Genomic DNA, 26,782 nt, shown 5'->3' on the forward strand with positions numbered 1-26,782 from the left:
GAATGGCCTAAGGGAAACTTGATATGATATGGGGATCAGTCAAGATTTCGTTGGGTCAGTTTGTATATCTTAAACTAGAGACCTCTCATTACATTATGCCCTTTTCATGTCTATTTCTGAAATTTTGACAGATGTCTAGCTTTATGACACATGACATGCTTTTTCTATGGTTAATAAGTTCCAAGCCGCAAGTTATTTTGAGGTTAGGTTAGGTTATGTTTTATTTGCATTTTTGGGATTATTATCACATTTTTTGTATTAATTAATAAAAAATTGAAGTGAAATTAAAAGAAGCATTACGTATAACTTCAAAGACACTGTCCTTCCTAATTTGAATTATGTCCCATCCGACATAAAATTGTATTGTGGACTTGACATTTCAAAGGGAATAACTCGACATAAATATCCGAGTATAGAAAAAAAGTTGATGAAAAACTTGAATAAGTTTGGTATCAAGAAATGGGCATTTCAAGCTCAAAGATAATTCTGAAAAAGATACTGTGTAATGAGAGGTTAAAGATAATAATTTATGCAGAAACATAGTTATTTTTGAAATCTTATTGAACACCAGTTTCACAGGACAGATCTACCATTTCTACTCCAATAAAGTCATTTAATTCATTCTAATTCTATTTTTTGGGAGGGCATAAACAATAAAAGCCATATTCTTATTTCTGTTATATTACTTGTGAATTTTTAATATATATACACTGTTTACTCTTTATCTAAGGTAATAATTTCACAAATAAATAAAATTTATTTTCCAATTTCTCGATTATACTTTTAGATATTCAGTTTAAGAAAAATGTTTTAGGTGAACATTTTTTTTCTACACCAAAATCGATATTGCATATTCAGTTTCTCTTATCTAAAGTCTGCATCTAAGAAGCCGAGCATTAACATCAGAATGGACATAAAATAGAGTTCCTTTTTTGTTTCATATTTGATGTTAAACTAAATCTAAAATTGATTTGTGATTTCCGTAATATTCATATAACACCTCAAATCAGGACAAACATCGATATTTCTACCTTTCTTCAATTTCATCTGATGCAAGATGCGACATTTAAGCAAATATTTTTTTTGATCATAGTGTTCCAGTAAACGGTGGAAACTTTGTAATTATACAGCCGTTTAGGAGAAACGATTCCACTGCGAGACATTAAATCATGAAAAATAAATTCATCAACACAACAATTCAATTTGCAATAAAACACTTTTCTTAAAAACGATTTTTTTTTTCTTGAAATGTCATGTTCGAATGTTCAGATTGAAGGGGAAATTTTGAATTGTACATAAATAAAAAAATTCAATAAATATTCGAAGCTCCAAGACGACACAAATGTTTCATGATGTAAGTTCGAAACCACGACTGTTAAAAAATTAACACCGATAAAACAAGGATGGGACACCTGTGGAGAAATGTGTACTCGTTGAAATCTAGGGACTACAAATGCGGTAGTGAAACAGTAGATATATGGACTATGATGCTTTTTTGTTGAAGTTCCTACCACCTATTAAAATCATTGATATATAATTAAATAATTTTCATTATTATTTGAGTCAGTTGAATTTGTATCAAAAACCCTCAAAATATTTTAGCAATTCATTAATCATTAAGAATACAATTTGAATATATGAATATTTTTATCTTGGTGTAAAATCGACTCAAATGCTTCAAGATAATCTTCCACATTGACTCAATTAATTTTCAGCAACCAATCGATAGATGTGGAAATTGAAAAATTCAAATCTCCTTTAGATCATACCTTGTGTATATATATACATACTAATCATAACTAAATGGAAGTTGCTTCACCGAATAATGAATAAATTGAGAAAAAATGACACTAGAATAGGATGACATGTTCTCAACATTAACGCAAGTTAACGAAAACACTTAACCAATGGTATTTTTTTATTCATAGTTGAGTCAAGTTCAGTCATAACCATAACCTCAAAAGAGAAGAAAAAAAGGTCAACGGTGAGTTTTCATCATATATTAGTCGCATATCCAATTTCAACGAGCACAGAATTATCAACCATTATCAAATGGATCAAAAAACAATAAGTCAAAAAGTTCTGTACAATGAACGTATATTAAATTTTATATACTCTAAATATAGTACAGCCGTCCCAGCGAAACGGACAAAGAACACACAGATCTGAAAGATGTAACATATTGAAGTGGATCAGCAGAAAAGCACGCACCCTAAATTTTGCGTGCACAATGTTTGTGTGGTGTGTGTTTTGTACGCCTAGAAAAAGACCCATATTGTGTTGGGTGCCCAACCGTCTGCCATTAATTTTTTTACAGGAATAAATTATCAATCTAAGCCATACCGGATGCGGTGGCTGCAGCTACAACTGGTGTGTCGCTGCCTTCTGTAGCCACACTTGAGGGACCATCCTGGGGACTGTTAGTCGATTCAGAACCACCCTGTCCCCTAGGAATGAGTATCGCATTGAGGCTAGGTTGGATGCTCAACTCTGAAAATTAAATTAAGACTCAGCATTCATGGAGAAAGACGCTTTTAAAATTATTGATCACAAACTAAGATAAAAAATACCGGGAAATTGTAAGTAAAAATTAACAGCTCTAGTTATTTTTTCATTTTTATGTTGGTAGACCATCAACTGACATCTTTGTCAGATTTGACAGGGATCAAATCATTTGTTCGGGAAATCAGACAAGTTTTTGTGTTGTAAACGAAATTTTGAGTGCCGATTTGCTTAGAAAGCCTTAGGGGACGAAAATTAGATAAAAGAACTAAATGCCATTACTGCAGAAGCCTTTTAAATGAACAATTCTTAGAATGAGCCTTCAGTACGAGTATTACACATTATTTTCTCTAATGCACTGAATTTTTATTGGAATTAATGGAATAAACACCGCTTAGTGATTTTTGTATTAAAAACTGTTAGTTGGCAGAACTATTTACTGTATAAAAAATTTGACAGATAATGGATTAATCCTTGACAGAAGAGTGCCCAGTACCAACATATAATAATGAAATATAACCATGAAATTTGAGTGACATTCCAGCACGATTTTGTTCTAAAAGGTATGGCAGAATGAATATAATCGCACAAAATTTGGAAGATAATAGTATATTGTGCAACAAGTGGGGAAAGTCCAACTTTCCTCGCTAGTGTGGAAGTTTGTGGCACGAGCCTGAAAGGCGAGTGCCGCAAACACACGAGCGAGAAAAGGACTTTCTCCACATGTTGCACACTATACTTTTCCTACAACTGCACAAATTTCAATAATTCAAATAATGGACTTGATTCCAATCAAAATTTCCTTCGTTGACAGTACGTGCTAATTTATTGTGTTTCCATAGAAACGACTCAAATGCGCAATTTCATTGGTCTACCAAGCGAGGTGTGGGCAAAGTGCCGTGAGAAATAATATTTCCCACAGTATGAGCAATACATAGTTTTGAAATTGAGTAAGCTGTGAAGAATATGCTACTTTTCATAGCAGTTGTAGGAAAACATAATTTTTCAGTACTTTTTGATCTTGGCTCAAAACCGATTTAATCTTTCGTGTCCGTAGGATGTTGTTAACGTCTTACCGTGTTCTGTGAAGTTGAACAGAGGTGGCAATTCATTGTTGTTGGGCAGACGAGTGTTGGGTTCACGTAACTCATTGAAGAAGGGATGAGCGCACGCTTGTAGGGGGCTTATTCGTGACGACGGTGTGTACTCTAGCAGCCTAGAGACCAGTTCTATAGCTTCTGGAGGAGTCCGTACACGGAACACCTGAAAAAAAATTGACCAATTGAAATTTAAGAAGTGACAGTTATAAAGCATTTCAAGCAGAAAATCATCATTTGTGAGTTCATTTTCAACCAGATTAATCTTCCGAAAGCAAGTATTAAGTATGTGTAAAAGTAGACATCAAAACTTAAAACAAATACAGAAGAATTTTTTGTTCTGAAACTAAATTATCGAAAATTAGAGATCTATTGCATTTTTATAAAAAATTATATCAATAATATTGCAACTCTCACACAACTGAATCATTGGATTTCTTTTAAAAATATCTTATTCTCAAAACAGAAACAGCATCTTCCCAATCCATTTTATCGTTAAATTATTCGCCAAATATAATATTATATTTTCCTTCATTGAGTAAAAAAAATAATGCAGGCATGCTTGAAGAAAACTTAACATGAAGGTGCAGGTGAATATTTGTACAGGCTGTTTCTAAATCAATGCAACAGATTTAATATAGAGATAATACTTTGACAAAAAGTAAGGCGATTCTTTCTTGGAACAGACTTTCCTTTTGTTGAAGTATTACCTCATAAAATCTTTTGCATACATTCAAAGACAACCTATATACTAAAGATGTTAAGTTTTCTGCCAAAGCATATTGAAGTGTGGGCCGATGAAATGTCTACTGTCGAAGTGAATGCTTAGTGTATTAATTTGTTCTAGTAATCAACAGCTGCATATCATCAACTTACACGTAACTTTTGTTGGTTGGTGCTAGTGCAGGGCATGTACATTTTTGACAGCAAGAACTGCAAAACAGACGTCCAAAGAAAAATTTACTAAACTAGATCGTCATCCGATTACAATTTGGTTAGTTGGTTACTTTGAGGCGAAAAAAATACCAAAACAATAATTGAACATCACAATCTTTGGACAGTCTGGTTTATAGAAATTGCGTATTAATATAAAGCTCAATAAATATATCATTATAATTTTCATGTACGGAAGATTAGGAGGCAAGTTAAAACATCGGACCAGAAATCAGATTGTAAGCTTGAAAAATGTTCATGTTGGAATAAGGTCTATATAGTCCCTTTTGTGTTTGAACTTGCCACTACTAAATCAATTTTGGAGAAATCATATTCAATGTATAGTAAAGCGGTTTACCTTAGTTGGTTTTATTGTGAAAGATTGTTCAAGAAATGACATCCGACTAGGGAATGAGTGAAGGATGTTATGAATCTAAAAAAAAATTTGTGGTACAATCAAATGTAATATTTATTGAGCGATATATTACACTTCACAAATTCAACAAGGCTCATCCACGAGAATACGAAGAAAGTTCCATTTTCAAGCATCTAAAGTCGAATTGTTGGTATTCTCGAGAAAATAAACCAATGTTGAATTTGCGAAAACATCAAGTAAAGCATAATGGAATTAATGTTGTTAGTAATCTGCAACTATCCAACTAATCAAGTCATGCAATACAGATTTGTTGTGATCTTTAATATGATATTTATATGGAAAAAACTAAAGCGATTACTTTCTTCTTTTAGCTAATATGTAGTTTATGAAGATAATTTAATTTGTACGAAACTACTAAAGTCTTCATCAAACATATGTTTTAAGACACTATTGGTACAGATGAAATATCTAAAGAAAAATATTGGAGATATCTGATAAGTTTTTTATGTCGAGCAATACAAAATGAGTATACAGGGTGAGATTTAGATTTGTTAAATTAATTAGAAAGCTAGAAAATTGTTATTTCCTTATCCAAATGGACTTACATATTTTCCAGATGTTGAGATTATAAAACACATGATTTAGAAATCCCCCTTGTTGTATTTGGGTGAGAATATGTTTATTCAAGAAAACTTATAAATGAGAAAAAAAACTTATATTAATAAAGAAAGATTGAATCTCGTGAGATTTTGAAATTATCTGGAGCAATCCAAGCCTCACCATGCATAAAATGAAGAAGTGCATTAAAATACACGAATATCGAGTCAATAACACAGAATAAAAAATGCACTTCCTTCTTGTTGGCTAATTTAGGATAATCTTAATATGCTGATCCACATATTCCATCCGATATCGTTATCAGCCCTAGTTTTTGAGATATATGCTATATGAATTTAATTAAAATAAAAGAAATGAGTGAGATAGTAAGGATGATAAGCAAACCTAAAACACCGCTCAACAAAATCAGACTAACAGAATGTAACAAAAAGAGACATTTAAATGACTCGGTTTCACTGAAAAGCATGATGGAAATAAATGGTTTTGGATAGCCCATAACAGAACAACATAAAGAACCATGAAAGAGAGTAGAAAATGAAGTTCTAACGGAAAAAGCATATGCCGAAAAACCCAAAAAGTCAATGCTTGAAAAAAGGTTTTTTTTTTTAAATATCGGTTGTCTAAAATTCATCGGTCAGACTTTACTGAAATTTTGTGTAATTTCATCAGTAGAGTAACATCCAAAATTTCAGCAAATTGAGTCGTTTCGAATTTTTTTGTTACTTGCATGGCGAAAAGTCGCATTTTCAAAAAATTTGTAAATTTCAATAAAAAGAACGATTTAGCCCGAAACAGACGAAAATTTCAAAGCATATAACGAAAATGATAAATTCTCTGTTTTCATGCTGTCAAGAAGTTTTGACTTCAGGATTTGCCATAAGAATGAATTTGATGAATTGAAGCAAAACATGTGAAATTTCGCCAAAATAGAATTTCAACAAACGCGCAAATCCTTGGTATTTTTCTCATTTCTAGAACTACTTTGTGAAATAATTACTAAACTGCAGTGTTGCCTTCTGTGAAAAGTACATAGGTGAAAAGTAAAACGATAAATCCATCTCAAAAACTAGACAAGATACACAAAATGTAAAGACTACATGAATTTTGCACACATAAATTACTTGGGTACTTGATACGAGAAATTTTAAGGAGTTTCGAATCTACCAACTAAATTCCTCAATACCATTACAACTACCATCTAAAATTAGATTGAGGGTGAGATGTCGTTTAGTCGACATTGTAAACTTCTATCAGCTTAGCATGTTTCTGTTTATTATCTAGAAGAAGTTTTTTTGTAACTAATCTATTTACAAAGTACAACGAAATACGCCCAACCTGAATTAACAGAAAGAAAAGTATGTTGCACCAACCTGTTGCCACGGGTGAGACTTAATCTGTGGAAATTTGAATTCGGTGTAGTTGGGATTCATCTCCTTGATCTGCTCTTTCGTGGGCGTGCCAAGGACTTTGATGATCTCGACCAACTGGTCAACGCCCGAATCGCCGGGGAATATAGGCTGGCCCAAGAGCAATTCCGCCAGGACACAGCCCGCACTCCAAACGTCGATTTTAGTTGTGTAGTCGATAGCACCAAATATCAGCTCTGGAGCCCTGGAATAAAGTGGGGCAAACTTGTTCATAACAATTATTATGATGAAAAGGTAACTACTTGTTACTTAAAACAATTTGAAGTAACGATTACTTGATCATCTACTGATAATTAAAGGGTGTTTTTTTAGAGCTATAGAACTTTAAATTGCAATAAAACAACGATGGATTATTCGATTGACATGAATTTTATTTATCCGCAAGATAATCTTGTGGCATTACATTTTAAATATGATTTCTGGCATATGACCGCCACGGCTGGCTCGGATGTAGTCCAATCTGGACGTCCAATTTTCGATGACTTTTTCCAACATTTGTGGCCGTATATCGGCAATAACACGGCGAATGTTGTCTTCCAAATGGTCAAGGGTTTGTGGCTTATCCGTATAGACCAATGACTTTACATAGCCTCACAGAAAGTAGGGTAGCGGTGTTAAATCACAAGATCTTGGAGGCCAATTAACAGGTCCAAATCGTGAAATTAGGCGGTCACCAAACGTGTCTTTCAATATCGATTGTGGCACGAGCTGTGTAACATGTTGCGCCGTCTTGTTGGAACCACAGCTCCTGGACATCATGGTTGTTCAATTCAGGAATGAAAAAGTTAGTAATCATGGCTCTAAACCGATCACCATTGACTGAAACGTTCTGGTCATCATCGTTTTTGAAGAAGTACGGACAAATGATTTCACCAGCCCATAAAGCGCACCAAACAGTCAGTTTTTCTGGATGTAACGGTGTTTCGACATACACTTGAGGATTAGCTTCACTCCAAATGCGGCAGTTTTGTTTGTTGACGTAGCCATTCAACCAGAAATGCGCTTCATCACTAAACAAAATAAAATGGACGTAGTGCGCAATACGTATTCCGCACAGAACCATTATTTTCGAAATGAAATTGCACTATTTGCAAAGGTTGTTCAGGCGTGAGTCTATTCATGATGAATTGCCAAACCAAACTGAGAATAAATCACTTGACAGCTGTTAAATCGGTCGCCATCTTGAACAGTAATGCCAACTTAAAGTTATACACCTCGAAAAAAACACCCGTTACTTCAATTTCTAGTAGCCAATATGTTCAAAAAATTCTACAAGAAATAAATCAGAATTCTTCAACAGTTCTATGTAAGGATAAGAAGCAAGGAAAAAGCATCAAATCAATGAATCAAAGAGCGCTTATACTGGGTTATCCATGTCGTGGTCCGAATTTCACACCTCCGTTTCAATGACATGTGTCAAACAAAACTGTCATTAGAAACGTCATATGTTTAGTTGAAGGTTAGGTATTTACCAATATGGATCATTTATTTACTGATGTACAAGTGTAAACTTACTACAAAAATAATGATTCTGTAGTAAGTACGTTTCTTGCATTACAGGCTTATTATGGTCAACATAATCGCTCATCTAAGCATACAATTGGTAAGACAGTAAGAATTCCAAGAGGAACCACAAAATGGATAACCCTTTATACCATCTTTTCGAGATAATGGAGCTATTTTACATCACTTATCAAAGGATTGGTGTAACGATAATCTACTTATACACTAGTTTACAATCATTCCAGAGCATACTTGTTTGCAATTTTTTTTTACCTGTAGTAACGGCTGCAGATGTAAGAGACATTCGGCTCGCCCCTGACCAAGTGTTTCGCACTGCCAAAATCGCATAGCTTAAGAACTCCTGTTTCAGGGTCCAAAAGCAGGTTTTGTGGTTTTATGTCCCTGTGACAGATTCCTAACGAATGGATGTATGCCAAAGATCTGAACAACTGATACATATATAACTGAAACAGAAATAAACAGCGAATTAATAGAGATATACCAAATGCAAAACAACTAATTATCCACACCAAAATAAATTATTATTTCTCCGAATAGATAAAGACGAAGGTTAAAAAAAAATATATAGACTTATTTACATTTGGGTCAAACCTAATCGTTTGAGACAATTCCCGACTCAAAATTTGAAAATTATGACGAAATGATATACAGGGTGTCCCGGAACTACATGACTCTTTCTCAGGTTGTGAATAAAGTATATAAAGAAGAGTCAGTAATGCTTTAATTTTTTTTTCTATGACTACCCCCTGAGATGATATGTATACATAACATTCAAACGAATCAGTGCTAGGGTCAGTCTGTCCTTGAGGCCTTAGGCACTTATGAGAAAAGTATTGGAAACATTACTGTTATTTGTATCTCTTCAGAGTTTACCGAAATTGCGAGCTTTTAGCATGTGCTAAGGAGAAACCCCATAAAATATATTTGGATATGATTCTCTCATAGCCCATTCCTCATCTGGGTTCTGGATATTGTAAGAGTGACCTCATAAGCCAATCTGTCTATCCTCATATGAGAAGGCGTGAGATGAATTCTATTGTCAGAATGCAACAACGTATTCTATGACTCAGCCATCTAATAAATTTAGTCGAAACTAATAATAGATCATTGCATCTATAATCAATCTGGTTCAATTCTTGTTACAATGTTCGAAGTAGACCAGCAATCGAAAGTCCTTCTATTGATAAAATAACAATAAAAAACTTTTTTTGGAAACGTGTAAAATATTCAGTGTGAACTCACCTTTATAAAGCTGATTGGTATGGTCTGCTTGGATTTACTGTAATGCCTGGCTACCTTATAAACTGTTTCGGGAATAAACTCCAATACCAAATTCAGGTACACTTCATCTTTCTGAAGAAGAAAAAAAAGGAACATTAGAAAATGCCAATTTCCATCTCCTGAAAATTAACGATATTTTCTAGCGTGAAAACCGGCGGACCTTCTTCTATGCGTCAGAAAACGCCTTGAAAATGTCGTTAATTGCAACACCACTAAAAAAAATTCTAGCCTATTGATAAGGACTAAAAGTGAAAAAACATTAGAGAAAATAATCACAGCACCAAACATTTGGAAAACGGTTCTTTTTTTTTTTAAACGGTTGTCTTGTTTTCGCCATATTATGTCAAGAGAGTGAGTAGTGATTTTGTGATTAAAATACCGGATGTAAAGGAAGAAAGCTCGCATAATACAAAAATACGTTAAAAGTTTCTAATAGGTATATGCGTTCAATTTTCAGCAGGAGGAGGAATGTTGAAAAACTTAACAATTCTACTTGGAAGGACTGTTATTCAAAAAGAGAAAATGAAACAGCCAATTGCAATTAGAAAAGCAATAATTTTCACGCTTTTTCCCTGATTGATTTTTTCCAATAAAAAATAATCAAGTGTAGTCCGTTCAGGAATTATTGACTTCGAAGTCCAGTCGAATATCACAAAATTGCTGTGGTTTGATCACAGAAATAGAACATATAAACATAACCTTCTTCTGTCAGTGACATTTTCAATACCAACATGAATTCTGCAAATCAAAATATAACTGAGGCATTACCAACTCAAATTTCGATTTTTCACAACAATTCCTGAACGGGCTATGTTCAAAACGTTTCAAGATGAATTGAACTGTTCATTTAATTGTTTGAATAACACCCCCGCCCTTAATTATAAAGGCAGGATCGTACCTGCGCACTTGTGCCCATGAATATAGACATTGACATGTCGAATGGTATCGGTATTTCAGCTCGCTACACAAAAAATCCAATTAAGAAAGGCACTCTACGAAATTCCGAACAAATTTTTCAAAAGTGACTCTCGTTCATCTCACAAATCAAGACTAGTTTTCCTCGTGTGTATATATACAAAAAAGAATAAGCACAATCGAATTTTGAGTGATTCAACTTTTCGAGATATGACATCCGCAACGAAACAGATGTGGATAGATGGGGTAACGCTATGGGGACAACATAAATCTCAAGATGGTACGCTCAACATGACAAAACACTATTTTGCTTATTTACTAGTTTTGCACTTCGTAATTTACGATTTGAACAGAGACATCTAGATCCAAAAAATTTCGTCGATTGCTTACTTACCTTATCACCACTGGAGTAAAAGAAATATTTAAGTTTTACTATATTACAATGTTCTAATTTTCGCATTATCTGTAGCTCCCGGTTCTGAAACAAACAAAAAACATGTATTAGAAACTTATTCAATATAATATCATAAATAAGATCAAAAAAGATCAGAAATTTTTTTTGAAAAAGAATCTGCGGCTGAGGCTCATCGAATGCTCTCAAATACCTATGGTGAGGCTGCTATTAGTGAAAGAACGTTTCGAGAGTGGTGTCAACGCTTCAAGAACGGAGATTTTGACGTCGAAGACCAGTATGGCGATGGAAGAGAGAAGGTTTTCTAAGATGCAGAGTTGAAGGCTTTACTTGATCAAGACTCGCGTCAAACGCAACAAAAATTGGTTAGGATCATTGGAAGTGACGCAACAAACCAATTCAAAACTTCTGAAAGACATGGGAATGATTCAGAAACAAGGAAATTGGGTGCCGTACGAGTTGAAGACGACAGATGTTGAACGGTGTTTGTTTGCTTGTGAACAGCTGCTTGCAAGGAAAGACGGAAGTCATTTCTGCATAGTATTGTGACTGGAGACGAAAAATGGGTTCATTACGATAATCCCAAGCTCAGAAAATCGTGGGGATTTCCCGGCCATGCTTTCACGTCGACGGTCAAATCGAATATTCACGGTTCCAAGGTCATGTCCAGTATTTAGTGGGTTCAGCTCGTCGTAGTGTATTACGAGTTGTTAAAACCGAATGAAACAATCACAGGCGATCGTTATCGGAGTCAATTAATGCGTTTGAGCCGAGCATTGAGAGACGAATGGGCGCAATACAACGAGAGACATGATAAAGTCATTTTGCGGCATGACAATGCTCGACCCCATGTTGCGAAAGTGGTCAAAACATACTTGGAAACGTTGAAATGGGAAGTCCTACCCCACGCGCAGAATTTTTCAAACGTTGCTGCCTCTGACCATCACTTGTTTTGATCAATGGCACACCGCCTGGCTGACGAGCACTTCCGGTATTATGAAGAAGTAAAAAATTGGATCGCTTCGTGGATCGCTTCAAAAGATGCCCAGTTTTTTCAACGCGGAATTCGTACGCTGCCCGAAAGATGGGAGAAAGTAGTGGCCAGCGATGGACAATACTTTGAATCATAAATGTATAACCAGTTTTTTAAAATAAAGCCTCGACATTCGGAAAAAACGACAGAAGAAAAGTTGTACGCCTATGTAATTTTAACAAAATCAAGAATAAAACCCACATGGACTTTGAATTTACATTTGCAGTAATAGCCCAAACAGAGATGAATTCCCCAATCTACCGGCAGAGCATTTCAGCGTGAAAGGGTCGATAAATTCAAGTCGCGGCTCTTCTCGGATCCTAGGCAGCGAGACGTCGATCTCGCCAGTAGGTTAGGGGCCCACTCTCACCTCAACCGTGACCGGATCGAACCCCGTATCCTCTGGCGCAAAAAATCGAGGTTGGGAGTTCCTTAATGCGGCGTGGGCAACGACTTAAAGGCCCGTTCACCCCCTCAAACATTACTTCATAAATCAAGTAGGCAATTTTACGGGTTTCAGACGTTCGGAGGCGAATCAGCGGAGTGCCTCGTAAACATTTCGATCGGGGATCACGGGGATCGTAACGAGATTAGACTTTCGACTGATTACGTTCGGGGATCTAATAATGTCGGTTGAGGTTGATGGGAAGTCGACGAGAACAATTCAATTCGCATAATAAGGCTAGTTATCGTTGCAGGAGCGATGCATAACGGCCTTGAAATGCAAGATCGTTCACGATGCGAAACTGCAACACGAGAATCTTTTTGCTCGGACGCGAGAGGTCGGAGGTAGACGCAATAAATATCGATTTCTGATTGAATATTTTGATCGAAGAATATTACGAATTTAACACTAGGATTGTTTTTGGAACGAAGTTCTTTAAGGCCATAGAACACCGTCACGTAAGTAAAAAGCGTTATGCGTTATTGCGTTTTGCTCGCAAAAATTACTATCGATATTAAAGCATTGGGCACAGCCATATAGTAATAAACATAAACAGAGGGAGTATACGCAATTTTTACACGTGCCCAACATGGTTAGATTACATTGTCGGATTGTGATATATTTTCGAATCCACAATTTTATTATATCGTTATGAATGTATATTATATTGAATGAAATATCTTTATTTGAGTGATTCCCGATTGAATATGCAAATTTGACTATTTGGAATCCGATATTTTTCCTAATTGTCGAATTTATAATAAGCAGAATATTTATTATTTTCTGTATCTACCTTCTGAAATCCAAGGTTTGGCAACTTTTGCTCTCCTAGTGTCATCGGTTGTTTCACGTCGTTTGGTGTGCTTGAAGTGTGTTTTCTGAATTTCTGATATATTTAGTTATTTATTTCTATATATTTTGAGTTAATATGAAACGTTGATTCACTATGGGACATAAGAAGTGCGTTCTTTGTGAAGAAACTCGCGAATTGAGTGAAATATGGAATAACTGATATGTTTTCATTTCCGCGCGCTTCATGTCAAATTTGATAGTTCATGTTGGGGACAAAATTTGTTTACTGAAAATGACATGCTCCCTTCTATAATTATTACTCTGAGGGCACTGCCAATTGTATAATCACAATTTTTAAACAGCTCGAACCGATTTTTTGTTTTTTTTTTTAAATTTCATACCTTTTAGAGATCTAGAGAAGAGTTGTTGTTATTTAAATAGGACCCCACGGTGTTTTCGATGTGTCATTTAGATTGTTATTGAAATTTGACGTCTTAATTTCATGCCTACAATTAATTCAAAGCGTGAAAATATTCTGATAGCCAATTGTTGATTTTATGATAATATTAGGAAAAAAGCTAGCGCCTGGCGACAATGCTGGAAAACGTTTTACGGCACCGTTAAGAGGGATTACCACCACGTGGTGGTGTTCCCTCTTAAGATGAACAAATTGAATTAAATTTATTCGAGGGGTTTGAACTTACCTTGAACCTTTTATCTTGTAGTACTTTTTTAATAGCGACCAACTCGTTGGTCTCACATAATTTGGCTTGGTATACGACGCCGAAGCTGCCATTACCAATAACTTTGGTATCCGTATAGGAAACTTCCTGAGGTCTATCGGGTCCCTGTCCAGGAGTTGCCACTACTGTCGTCACTTTATTACCGTCCTTACCTGAAAAGAAAAAATAAAAAAATTAATACTTCAAAGTACCAGACTTGTATGAACAACCCCAAATGTTTAACACGAAAAAAGGAAAAAATAACGAGCTTTTTTATCGAAATGTAAATATCGGCGGCCCTATGACCGACCCTTGGGGTACTCCGGCTTAGATTTCTCCATAGAGTAATAAACATAGATAGAGGGAGTGAGTATACGCAATTTTTACATGTCCCCAACATGATTAGATTACGTTGTGATATATTTTCAAATCCACAATGTCACTATATCGTTATGAATGTATATTATATCGAATGAAATATATTTATTTGAGTGATTCCCGATTGAATATGCAAATTAGAATATTTGGAATCCAATATTTTTCCAAATTGTCGAATTTATAATAGTAGAATATTTATTATTTTCTGTATCTACCTGCTGAAATCCAAGGTTTGGCAACTTTTGCTCTCCTAGTGTCATCGGTTGTTTCACGTCGTTTGGCGCGTTTGAAGTTTGTTTTCTGAATTTCTGATATATTTAGGTATTCATTTCAATATATTTTGAGTTAATATGAAACGTTGATTCACTAAGGGTCATAAGAAGTGCGTTCTTCGTGGAGAAACTCGCGAATGGAGTGAAATATCGTATCACTGATATGTTTTCATTTCCGCGTGCTTCATGCCAAATTTGATAGTTCATGTTGGGGACAAAATTTGCTTTCTGAAAATACATATGCTCCCTCTATCTATGTTTATTACTCTGAGGAGGAAACGGATCTAACGATGTTAGATGTCATAGATTTTGACGTGCAGAGATTTTGTGACATGGCCGGTAATTTGGTTGTATTTACATTGTTGTCAGATCTTCTCTTTTTCCGGAATATTGAAGGAACTTATTTCAAATAGATCACCCTGTATTTTTTGTATTTTGAAATCCTTGAAATGAAAATTTGAAAATTTTACACATCGTAACGAAATTATAAACCGCTTGAAATTTTTACTTTTTTTTTATTAAGACTGGGAAAATATTAGAATTTCCTTATTACTCTAAATATTTCATCTCGATGTCAGTATTTATACATATTTTGGTACATGAAATGTATAAAAATAAGACGAACCTGTACTAATATAACTTAGGAATTCATTTAAGAATTTCATACAAACCATCAACATGACAGTTAACAGTAAAACATCACGTGTACTCTTCGAGTAAGTAACTCATCAAAAACTACAGACAGTAATTATATAATTGAACACCATTTATTAACATCATAGGGAACGATGACAAAATAACCGCCCACATTAACGAAAGAATGCATTCATCTCACTAGAGCAAAACGAAATGGAGTTCAAGGTCGTTTTGAATTGTCACACTTCGTATACGCTTCTAAAGATCGCAGGTATCGCCGGGACCGAGAAAACAACGGAAAAAATCTTATCACAAGCTGTAAGGAGTAACGATGTTGACACAAGGAACTAAATCGTTTATTTAGTCTTGTTACGAAAAATGGGAATCACGAAATGACGGGATGATAAAATGAAGAAATATTTCCTTGATTACAGATCCGATTGAGTCGAGACTTTGCGAGTATATTTAGAATAGACAATATCGAGGTTCGAGCAGAATTTATTGTCGTTTACGTATCAGAACTAAGGATTCATCAAGCCAAGTAGCTTGACATTTTAACCAACTACTTGACTTGAAAATCAAGCTCGTGAAAAATCAGAACCATATTTGGAATATCTATGCCATTTCAAGTTAAATATCTTGTGAAGGAAAGGTGTTATGAGAGAAAAACTTTAACACAACTCAAAACTGATGTCTTCACAAATAAATTGCAATTTGAATGAAACACAATAAATAGTACAGCACAGCCCAGACAATTTTCCGATGCGAATTACTCAGTTCAAGTTTTTGATAAGTACAGTATTGAAATTTTGTAACGAGAATGATACAAAAAAACCGAAAACAACGGGTAAGTGTATAACGATGACGAATGCAAAAATTACAGATGGCAAATAAGGGGCGATGCCGAGAAAGCGGATAGATAAAGGAAAATAATAAACCTCGGACAAAGACGAGCCCGTAGTGCAATAAAAGTACTAATCTTGAAAGCGATAAAAAACTCATAAACCGTAAAGGGGTCCGATTTTTTACTGACGTGTCGATTTCAAAGACAAGTAAAATAATTATTGGTTCATTTTATGGAAAAATTCTCGTTCTTCGTATTTGTGAGAATTCTGAAATTTTAATATTTGGAAATCTTCGGGGGAATTTCCCTCAGCACCCCCCCCCCATTTCTACGCCCTTGAATAGAGATAATTAAAAAAAAATATCCTGTTAGGCGCCTTGAAAGAGAAGCTCTTCCAGCGCATGTAACAGACCTTCGAAACTAAATTAAAAACCTATTGGGTCTCCAACGAGGAGTTCAAGGTGAAGAACAGCCCGGAATAGTAAATGACAAGTTCGATTACAGCATGATTCAAGACACGAGCATTTCTATGAAACCATCAAATCACGGTCGATTGAACTACACACAAGTTTCGCTTTCGAAACGATAACGAAACAATGGCAGTAAAATACTGAATGTTTAATCGACAATCTCGACTCGACTAACCAGACTGAGCATTCACCTGACAGGTTTCTACTTTATCATGTTCGAATGCGATAATTGCCGAAATAGATAAATCTATCTGTTTATCATCTAATCTATCATAAGAACCGATTGACTTGAAGTCAAGAACCATTGTGCTTACATATGTTCATATTGGATGCCTCAGAAGGAATAAACATAGATAGAGGGAGCATCTGTCATTTTCAGTAAGCAAATTTTGTCTCCAACATGAACTATCAAATTTGGCATGAAGCGCGCGGAAATGAAAACATATCAGTGATACGATATTTGACCCAATTCTCGAGTTTTTCCTCAAAGAACGCACTTCTCATCTCTCATAGTGAATCAACGTTTCATATTAACTCAAAATATATTGAAATAAATACCTAAATATACCAAAAATTCAGAAAACAAACTTCAAACGCGCCAAACGACGTGAAACAACCGATGACACTAGGAGAGCAAAAGTTGCCAAACCTTGGATTTCAGCAGGTAGATACAGAAAATGATAAATATTCTGCTTATTATAAATTCGACAATTAGGAAAAATATCGGATTCCAAATATTCAAATTTGCATTTTCAATCGGGAATCACTCAAATAAATATATTTCATTCAATATAATATACATTCATAACGATATAGTAAAATTGTGGATTTGAAAATATATCACAATCCGACAACGTAATCTAACCATGTTGGGGACATGTAAAAATTGCGTATACTCCCTCTATCTATATTTATTACTCTATGGGTTCTCCGATAGGAATGATAAAGTTTGAAGTGGTTTTATTTTTTGACATTTATCATGTCATTTGTGTTAAACAGGTTATGCTTTTTAATCATAAAAAGATACATGCTGCAATCATGTTTAAAAATCGTAAAATTGTTTTATTGAAATCAATGCTCATTTTTCAATTTTTCAATACTAAGAAAAATTCAGGAACAATTTATGGACGACATTATTCAGTTAATCTACTTATAGGAAAACAAAATTCCGAACGGCCATATGTATCCTAGCCGGATTTTGCCTATTAACACTAGCCCAACTCACACGTGCCACTCACCAACCACAAAATCGTGGTCGGCCTGTGGTAAGCAGCGAATTAGTACACACCACTAGGTTACGGGCCCACAGACTCACCACAATTTTGTGGTGGGAACGGGATACTATGCCGCAATTTTGATAGAGTGTGTATTTATACTCCCTAGAGATGACGAATAGCCGAGATAACACAAAAAATTCACTGACACCTTGGTCCTCCTCCTCCTAGGGCGACGACCTGTCCCATATCGGCATCAACGCGCCACTGTACTGGAGAATTAAGACGGAATTATCTCATACCGGTTGTTTTCGACGTACAATCTGCCTCGTTCGAGATGCCGCGCGTCGCATCTCTTGGCCGACCTCGGACTAAAAAAAATACACTTCCGCGATGAGAGAACTGAAAGCGGGAGCAATAATTTATGCTCAAAGAGTCGTCAGAACGATTACGGCGACGATATCGCAGAGGCGTTATTCTCGAGGAGGAATAACGGTTCGGATGGCTCAACGGTAACCGTCTGAATAACAACTCAGTCAATAGGTTACGGGCCCGACCAGTAAAAACACTTTTTCTTAGAAAATTCGACTTTATCCAATAATATAGTCACTTTTGAGGGTGGCAATTACTTTTTTATTAGTGTCAAATTTCTTTTGAGGTTTGCAATTCGTGATTATTGTTTACACATCAATATCCAAATGAAATATGCAAAATGCCAGGAGTTTTTTGTCCAGGAATTATTGTAGTAAATGCGTATTATATTATGTAAATGAAACCAATTCATTTCAATGATTGAATATGGAATTTAGAATAATTTGTCTTCGATTTATTGCTTAAATTTCGAAATCCTATATCCTATATCTACCTGTTTAAACTCCAGTTTTGACATCTAGAAACTCGTGAATTGAATCAAATATTAGGTGTAAAACTTTGCTTGTAAGTTGTCATATAATAAGCTTAGGTATTTGTAAACATAACGCTTTCGAAATATTATTCGATTTGTGTCTGCATCATAAAGTTATTTTCGATTAAACATGTCAGCTTACGAGCCAAATTCTCGTCATTTGCGGGAGGTTTCAATTTTCTGCTTTAATATGAAGAAATTCAAGGCTGAGGCTCATCGAATGCTCCCAAATACCTACGGCGAGGCCGATATTAGTGGAAGAACGCGCAGAGAGTGGTTTCAACGCTTCAAGAACGGTGATTTTGACGTCGAAGACCAGCGGTGGAAGAGAGAAGGTTTTCGAAGAATGTATAACCAGTTTTTTTGACAATAAAGCCACGAATTTTGGAAAAAACGTCGGAAGCAAAATTGACTTATGTTCCCACTATCTTACTTCGCTCATTGAAAATGACTTATGTTCCCACTATCTACGTCTATTACCTTTGGGTCAGTTTTGATCCAAGAGTGATGCCGGCAGAGAATTAAAGATGATGATGATGTTCCTGGATTAGTAGAGATAGGGCGATGCGGTTTATATGAAGATAAAAAGATACAATTTCATCAGAATCTGATGTTCATGCTGAAAAATTAGTTTCTCATGAGTTTTAGTACTAAGTAGTTTTTCTCATAGAAATCTATTTTGACCACCATGTACAACAGCTATGGGAGAAGCGAAATCCAAAACACGCATATTTCAAAACGCAGAAATCTAAAACCTAAACAACCGTCTCACATTTCAAGGAAAACTACCCAATAAAATGAAAAGTTTAACGATTTTCGCACACTGAGAATAGAACGTTAGATCAAAGTGATAATTCCAAGAATACTTTACGCACGCCCAGCGGAACCTTACGTGGATTTTTGCGCAAATGATCTTATTAAAACGTAACTTCTAATTTCGAAATCGCATAGCTGTCGAAATTACCGGAACCGGTAATACGATGTTACGTCTGTCGAAAATCTTTGTGCAACGGCGGAGAACATGAAAACAAATACCGGGGCTTCTTATGCGTATAATCGCGTTTGAAATCAATTCAATCGAAAATGGCGCGTATGTTTATTAGAAGATTCAGGATTTCCACATGGCTCCTTTCGTTGGATATTTGATATACATATTCATATTTGAAAAAAAAATAATTATTCTTATACGTATCACATTCACATTGTTCAACAACCATGATAAACTTTGAGCAATGGTAAATTTTTGAAATTATCTGAAGAAATATGCCGTTTTAGCCTAGTGTAGTTTGTTCAATTCATGTAATAATTGAGCGTATTCAAAGAAATCAATTTCAGCTTTTATTTCTTCAATCGACTGAAAACAGTAAAAACTATGTCAAATGTAAAATTTGAGGCAATTAACTAAATGGCGTTCAAACTGCGCGTGAGCATGAGGACATTCCAGCCAATATAAAATTTCGAGAATCCTTTCAAGCGAAATTTTAAATGATTGATTCTAAATACAATCTTTACTGAAAGAATATTCCTTGACACGAATGAATAGAAGCAATAAACCTTCAAGCAAAATTTAGATTGTTAAGATTAACATTCAACATTAATTATTGTTTCAATAATACTAAACGAGATCCCTGTGTTTACAAAACAATAAAACGCTGCAAATTTTACACTATGGTTTATTATTTCCTCATATATCGAAGAATAGCCAAACAATTAAAACGAAAGGATAAAATAATGAATTATCTATAATGAACTTCTATCAAGTAATAAGCGAATCCACTAAAAAAAAAAAAAACGCAAGGAGTTTTTAAAGAAAAATATTCTCCCTCACGGGATTCGAACTTGCGACGATAGAGTCAAACCAACGCGTCTACCATTCGGCCAAGAAGTCTCGTGATAAAACATTTTTAACTCTAAAATCATAAACACTAGGATGAAAAAGTGAAAAAACGGTGAAAAAGATATTCAGTAACATCGTAGCAATACCTGCTTTCAATTTCATTATCAGGTGTTGCCAAGTTCCTGAGAAATATTTTATTATTATAATTTTTATGTGATTTTTTGCCTCAAAATAATCTTTTTTTTTTGTACACCGTGTGTATTTCCAAACAATTTTAAAATGTGTCTTATCAATTATAGTTTCGAAATTGAGAATTTTTAAATATCTTCCTTTTTATGATTATTCGATCTAAATTATTTTGTTTGATCTTTCTAATGATTCTAATGCTTTGAAATACATATTTTACGGGGAAATAATGAAGATTTTGCAGTGGTTTTTCTATTCTGCACATTTCAAAACGTGAACTGTGAAAATTTCAGGTCAAACGATTCCAAAGGCTTCTATCATTTGGAAATGGCCAAGTCGACGGAATACAAGCCACAAAAATCGATTCACCTGTTCTTGCGTCACACAGCAGGAGGTTGACGATCTTCCCGAGGGTGGAATAGACGGCGTACGTGTAGATTATCATTCGATGTATCTCGAGAACGCGCCGAAGATTTGTTTTTATCACGCGAGGATCTGCATCGCTCGGATGAGGGACGGGATCAAACTACGCGTTGTTTTGCCGTTGTTTTTAGCCGCGGCATCGCACCGAGGGGTCTCAAAATAGTCGAGGGAAACGTGCAATCGCAGTATTGAGTGCATTGTCCGCATTCTGCGCCATTTTGGAGGGAAAACAACACGCTTCAAATTTTAATTTTACCCAATACAGTTTATTATTCGCTCTTTCGATGTAACATAGCTTTGCTTATGAGGAAAAATATGAAAAAATAAAAGAAAAAGTTCTTAAGGAATTTCCAGTGGCGGGGTTCGAACCCGCGGTAATCCGTATCGAAAAATTTCAGATATTCATAACTGCGAAACTATAGAAGCCAGGACTTTGCGGATAAAAATATTATATTTGGAATCATGCTGGCAATACAATGATTTCAATGTCATGCTTGGGATATGTTTCCGAGAATTGCTATTCTTAAATTTTTCTCTTGTGGTAATTACAAAGTTACCTCTAATAATTCCATCATTTAGCGTTAATAATTGAGCATATTTGCTTCTGGATCAAATAGGTTCGATTGATAGCTTCATATTTGTAGAAAAAGTCAAATGCGCTGTTGCCGAAAATGCAAAAAATCTGCAGAAATCAAGAAATTCAGTAGTAAAATTTATGAATATGCTGTTATAAGGAAATATTTTTTACGTTTTGCTTGAGTGGCTTTACAAACTTTATGGGGGTTGGAATTACCGAGATTGAGGAATTTTCTAAATAGAATCAGAATTTTCGGGAAAAATTATTGATTTCCGATTTTTTTAAAAAAATGAAGTAATTCGAAAGGAAAGAAGAGATCCTTATCGAGATTTCAGCACCTAAATGCGAATCCTCGGAGTTTACGTAAATCTGCCACACAATTCTTTGACGGGGACTGTCAAGTTGCCAAGTTGGACGACATGCGTTCGCTGAAAAGAAACATCGGAATAAAAAGTTTCTCCAGTCAAATCACAATTAGAAAAAACACTCGATATTTCCGACTTGTAGATAGTGATAGTCACATAATGTTATACAAGGTGTCTCAAAAAGAAATTAATATTTGTTTAGCTTGGGAATTCAGTGGCGATGCTAATTCTGCGACTATAGCAATATTGGATATTATAATAGTGTAATAAACATAGATATAGGGAGTATACGCAATTTTTACATGTCCCCAACATGGTTAGATTACGTTGTTGGATTGTGATATATTTTCAAATCCACAATTTTACTTCATCGTTATGAATGTATATTATATTGAATGAAATATATTTATTCGAGTGATTCCCGATTAAATATGTCAATTTGAATATTTGGAATCCGATATTTTTCCTAATTGTCGAATTTATAATAAGCAGAATATTTATTATTTTCTTTATCTACCTGCTGAAATCCAAGGTTTGACAACTTTTGCTCTCCTAGTGTCATCGATCGTTTCACGTCGTTTGGCGCACTTGAAGTTTGTTTTCTGAATTTCTGATTTATTTAGGTATTTAGTTCAATATATTATGAGTTAATATGAAACATTGATTCACTAAGGGACATAAGATTAAGAAGTGCGTCTTTTGTGAAGAAACTCGCGAATTGAGTGAAATATCGTATCACTGATATGTTCTCATTTTCGTGCGCTTCATGTCAAATTCGATAGTTCATGTTGGGGACAAAATTTGCTTACTGAAAATGACATATGCTCCCTCTATCTATGATTACTGTGAGGATATAACTTAAATAAGATATATCGGAAGAAACCAGGAAATTCAATTGAAATGTAACCTAAATCGATGAGGAAATGGTCTTTTCATTTTCCTTTCAAGTCATATAGACTTCAACACCCATAACCTTTTCGGTGGTATTCGACAATTATCTCTAGGTGGCGCTGCTTAACTCGATTTTATATTCGTGGAAGAAAAAAATTCTTCTCCAAAGTTTTTGCAATACGTTCCATTTTTTTTTTTTTTTTAAGTGGCTCTGCTGACTTTATGAGGTTCTAACAGGCCAAGATCCATAAAAAATCACCTCAAAACCTAACGTTTCAGTATTTCACGCTAGACCTATCAGATCGTAAAAAAAATTGTCCGCACGTAAAACGCCAATCACGTTTTCCATTTCATATAAAGTCTCGAACCCGTTAAAAAAAAATTCGGCGAAACTAATACATCAACATTCTGAATAGCCAAACCGACTGCTATAATGATTATTGCCAGCGTTTGATCTCTCGGAGTAACAAGGCGACCAAGGTCAAGGCAACGTCAAACAGTTTCAATGTCGAAAACACACACAGTAATTAAAGGTAAATAAACGAAACAGTCGTAGAATTCTGCACCGTACGGACGCAATTACTTATCTACGTACAGCGCGAGAAAGTGGATGGACCAGAAGAAATCACCGTTGCCCAGTTGCTGTTCGGTCGAAAGGTACCACGGACGTTACGACTTTCAACCTCGTCCCAAAAACTAGCGAGTTTCTTCCACCCACGCCAGCAGTTCAAGTTTCAAACAGGATTTAAGCATGAATATGTAAACCTATTACCTTCGTTGGGTTTCGTAATTACCATATAACGAGTGCAGTTGCCAGCTTTTGCGGTGGTAATGCGCTTTGAACTGGACGTAATAACCTCAAGAAGATATTTGCAAAAACTTATAGTTATATCGGCCGAAATTGGACCTATTACGACGCTTGCCAGACAGTATTCTTTGTCAAAAGTGGGGTGTTCCGCAAGGGTCTGTTCGATGACTTAATAAATTCTCTTTCCCCCTTCAAACGATGGCGATGACATGTGCGTAATAACAGTAACAATGGTTGTACCTAACCTAGCCGATCTAAAGGGTTTTACAATAAAAGATTTCATTTTAAATAGCCCGATATCTTTTGACACTTGACAAGTAAAAACTACTCCATTACTAAAAATAGAACGATAAACGCTTGAAGAACGAAATTGTTGAAATTCTCTACAAAAATGGTTAAAATTTTACAGTGACAGTTCGCAAAACTAAAACACTTTTGAGTCGTTGTAAAGCACCTTTTCGGCCGGCAATCTGGTGGAAAAATTTGAGCTCTTGGGACAAGTTAGTGTTGTGAAGAATCGAAACCGTGTGCGTCGATCAAGAACAACTGAGAATATTGCTGCTGTAGCCTGTAATGTTGACAAAAACTCAGGTTTGTCAATTCCTCGTCGATCTTGGGAATTAGAATACGATTAATGATTTTTTTATTGCCGGAATTGGAAAATATTGACGTGGACGATGTTCATTTTGAACAAGACGGCGCTACCTGTCCCACAAGCAACGAAACCATCAAAATTTCGCAAGAGTTTCATGACCATATTATTTCTCGAAGACGTGATCACAATTGGCCACCGAGATCTTGTGATTTAACACCTTTAGATTTTTTCTTTGTGGCCACGTGAGATTTAAGGTCTATTCCAACACGCCAAAATAGATTCAAGACCCTAAAAACGGAATTATTGAAGAGTCTTTAGATTTTGGTTTAGTATTTCAAATGATAAACTTCCGGAAAATCCTAGCCTTCATGAATGAAATTTTCAGTTTTCGTGACTGAATCATTTCATTAGGAACCAAAAATCGAAAGAAAAAAGCATAGTAATATCAGAAAACGCTGGTTGAAAAGTTTTTTTAGAACGTAGATATTTATGTGAACTGATAATCAATACGTTTGTGATAACAAAGAATTGTCAAATTGTACGAAATGTAAAATGCGAAAATAAGAATAAAGTTTTCTGTTAACAGTTCATTATAGAAAATAACAGTCTCCTGCCTGTAAAAGTTCTTGCATTATACTATGAACCTCGACACTATAAATTGTGGCTATTCATCCAACCTGTCCAGTCCTAATTTTTATTATACTAAAACTCGGAAATAAAGCTTTGGACTCAAGTTTTTATGATCACATATCATACCAACACCCATCTCGTATACGGCGATATTTGAAAACATTTCCTGCACTTCTTTCATTATTAATTCGATCCTCGAATTCTCATCCTAGCTTTTACGGGCCAAAATAAACAATTTGTAGATACCTGATTGTACTTTCGACGGAGACACAGTGAAATGATTGCTTTCGTCGTCCAAAGGATCTTGAGAATCTCTCCGTTTGGCCATCCTGCTAACGTGTCATCTGAACATCAACAAAGGAACGTTTTATGAACGGCATGAAAATTAGGCATAACTTACTTTCTCAGAACATCGTAAAACAACTCCAAGAGGATTTATTATATCCCGGATCTATCAAACTTTAAATCGAATAATAGATAGGTTAAACTCTTGTGAGTTTTGACATACGACATCATGGACTACTTGAGAATTTCGGTCTGGACAAGATGCATAGAAAATATGGTGTCGACACTTACATATCCGTGACCACAACTGTCATCTAGGTGACTATTTCACTCTGTGTTGTCGCCAGCATAGAGCATTATAATGGATACGTAGATCCTGATGCTATGATTCAGAATTGAATCGAATGAAATTACTTTTTGGAAAATAAATTAATTTAAAAAACCATTACTGAAAAACTTTACGAATTTAAAGCAATAGTGTGGTTACGATTAAATACACTATTTTATAAGTCCTAGCACTTATAATTAGGGAGCTATGAATTCCTGAATAAATAATTGTTTTCAATATGACCATACGTTTACCACAGAAGAGTCATTGTTCAGTGGTTTGCTCGAACTGTATTTTTTGTTTACAGCTTTTCTTTTATGATTTGAGATATTATACGAGGAATTTATTTAGTAAAAGATACACTTTACGACGATATCGTCTAAAGAAAAAATAAATTAAACAAACAAAAATATTTCTTACTCCTCAATCTCCTAAGCCTATTAGAACATTTACAACACATAGAACCCATCACAAACCACAAACTAAATAGTGTTAAGGAAAAAAGAAAAAAACATATCTGGAGTTTATTACTTCAAAGCTATCGCTATAGGCCTAAAGGGCGTGGCCATCTGGGCAACACGATATCCGCTATTGGAATAACTGATTTCCAAAGTACACACTAATCAGTATATGGGACATGTGATATAATTGAATTGGTCGGTATTCAATAATTGATGTTCGGTAAAAATTAATGATTATTTGGGTCGATATTTCTCCTCGAATCACACCAAGGTAAGTCGGCTATTATGGCCAGTGATGTGAAAGAACGTGTGACATTGACGTTTCTAGCGAATTTTCTATGAATTTTATATTAGATCGACACTGCCAATCATTGATTTTCGTTCTAGGCTTCATTTTACAATTTCGATTTAGATCTACTTGATGCTTATCTGTAGTCAAATTCAAATCTGTCCGTCCAACCGTATATATGATAACTCTCGAAAGGAAGAATCTAGAGAAATTTTCAGAGTAGGTTTGGATCTTAAATGCCGCTGTAACTTGCCAATTTTGTTCTACTTGAACCTCGCAATAACCGAGATATTGCTGAACTGACAAAGTCGA

The 26,782-nt window shown here is 35.1% G+C and overlaps 1 protein-coding gene across 17 annotated transcripts in view; it reads right to left on the minus strand.

Moving 5' to 3' along the window:
• Positions 1 to 1,985: 1,985 nt before the first annotated feature.
• LOC123684001 (protein kinase shaggy-like) overlaps positions 1,986 to 26,782 on the minus strand; it is a 31,562-nt gene continuing 6,765 nt past the window's right edge. For 5 of the 17 annotated variants that reach the window (XM_045623080.1, XM_045623074.1, XM_045623064.1 and 2 more), the window contains 9 exons: positions 14,060 to 14,250; positions 11,068 to 11,151; positions 10,657 to 10,719; positions 9,720 to 9,830; positions 8,730 to 8,920; positions 6,897 to 7,137; positions 4,891 to 4,965; positions 3,579 to 3,765; positions 1,986 to 2,490 (listed from right to left, as the gene is read on the minus strand). In XM_045623080.1, the coding sequence (XP_045479036.1) occupies positions 2,333 to 2,490; positions 3,579 to 3,765; positions 4,891 to 4,965; positions 6,897 to 7,137; positions 8,730 to 8,920; positions 9,720 to 9,830; positions 10,657 to 10,719; positions 11,068 to 11,151; positions 14,060 to 14,250 (1,301 nt within the window). In that variant the 3' untranslated portion in view covers positions 1,986 to 2,332. Of the gene's footprint in view, positions 2,491 to 3,578; positions 3,766 to 4,475; positions 4,533 to 4,890; positions 4,966 to 6,896; positions 7,138 to 8,729; positions 8,921 to 9,719; positions 9,831 to 10,656; positions 10,720 to 11,067; positions 11,152 to 14,059; positions 14,251 to 18,100; positions 18,156 to 21,187; positions 21,337 to 22,156; positions 22,247 to 25,353; positions 25,452 to 25,507; positions 25,641 to 26,782 lie in introns of those variants that run through there. The other 12 variants (XM_045623081.1, XM_045623072.1, XM_045623073.1 and 9 more) reach the window with 9 other exon arrangements.

This window comes from Harmonia axyridis, chromosome 7 (genome assembly GCF_914767665.1).
Source record: "Harmonia axyridis chromosome 7, icHarAxyr1.1, whole genome shotgun sequence".
NCBI classification, from domain to species: domain Eukaryota; kingdom Metazoa; phylum Arthropoda; class Insecta; order Coleoptera; family Coccinellidae; genus Harmonia; species Harmonia axyridis.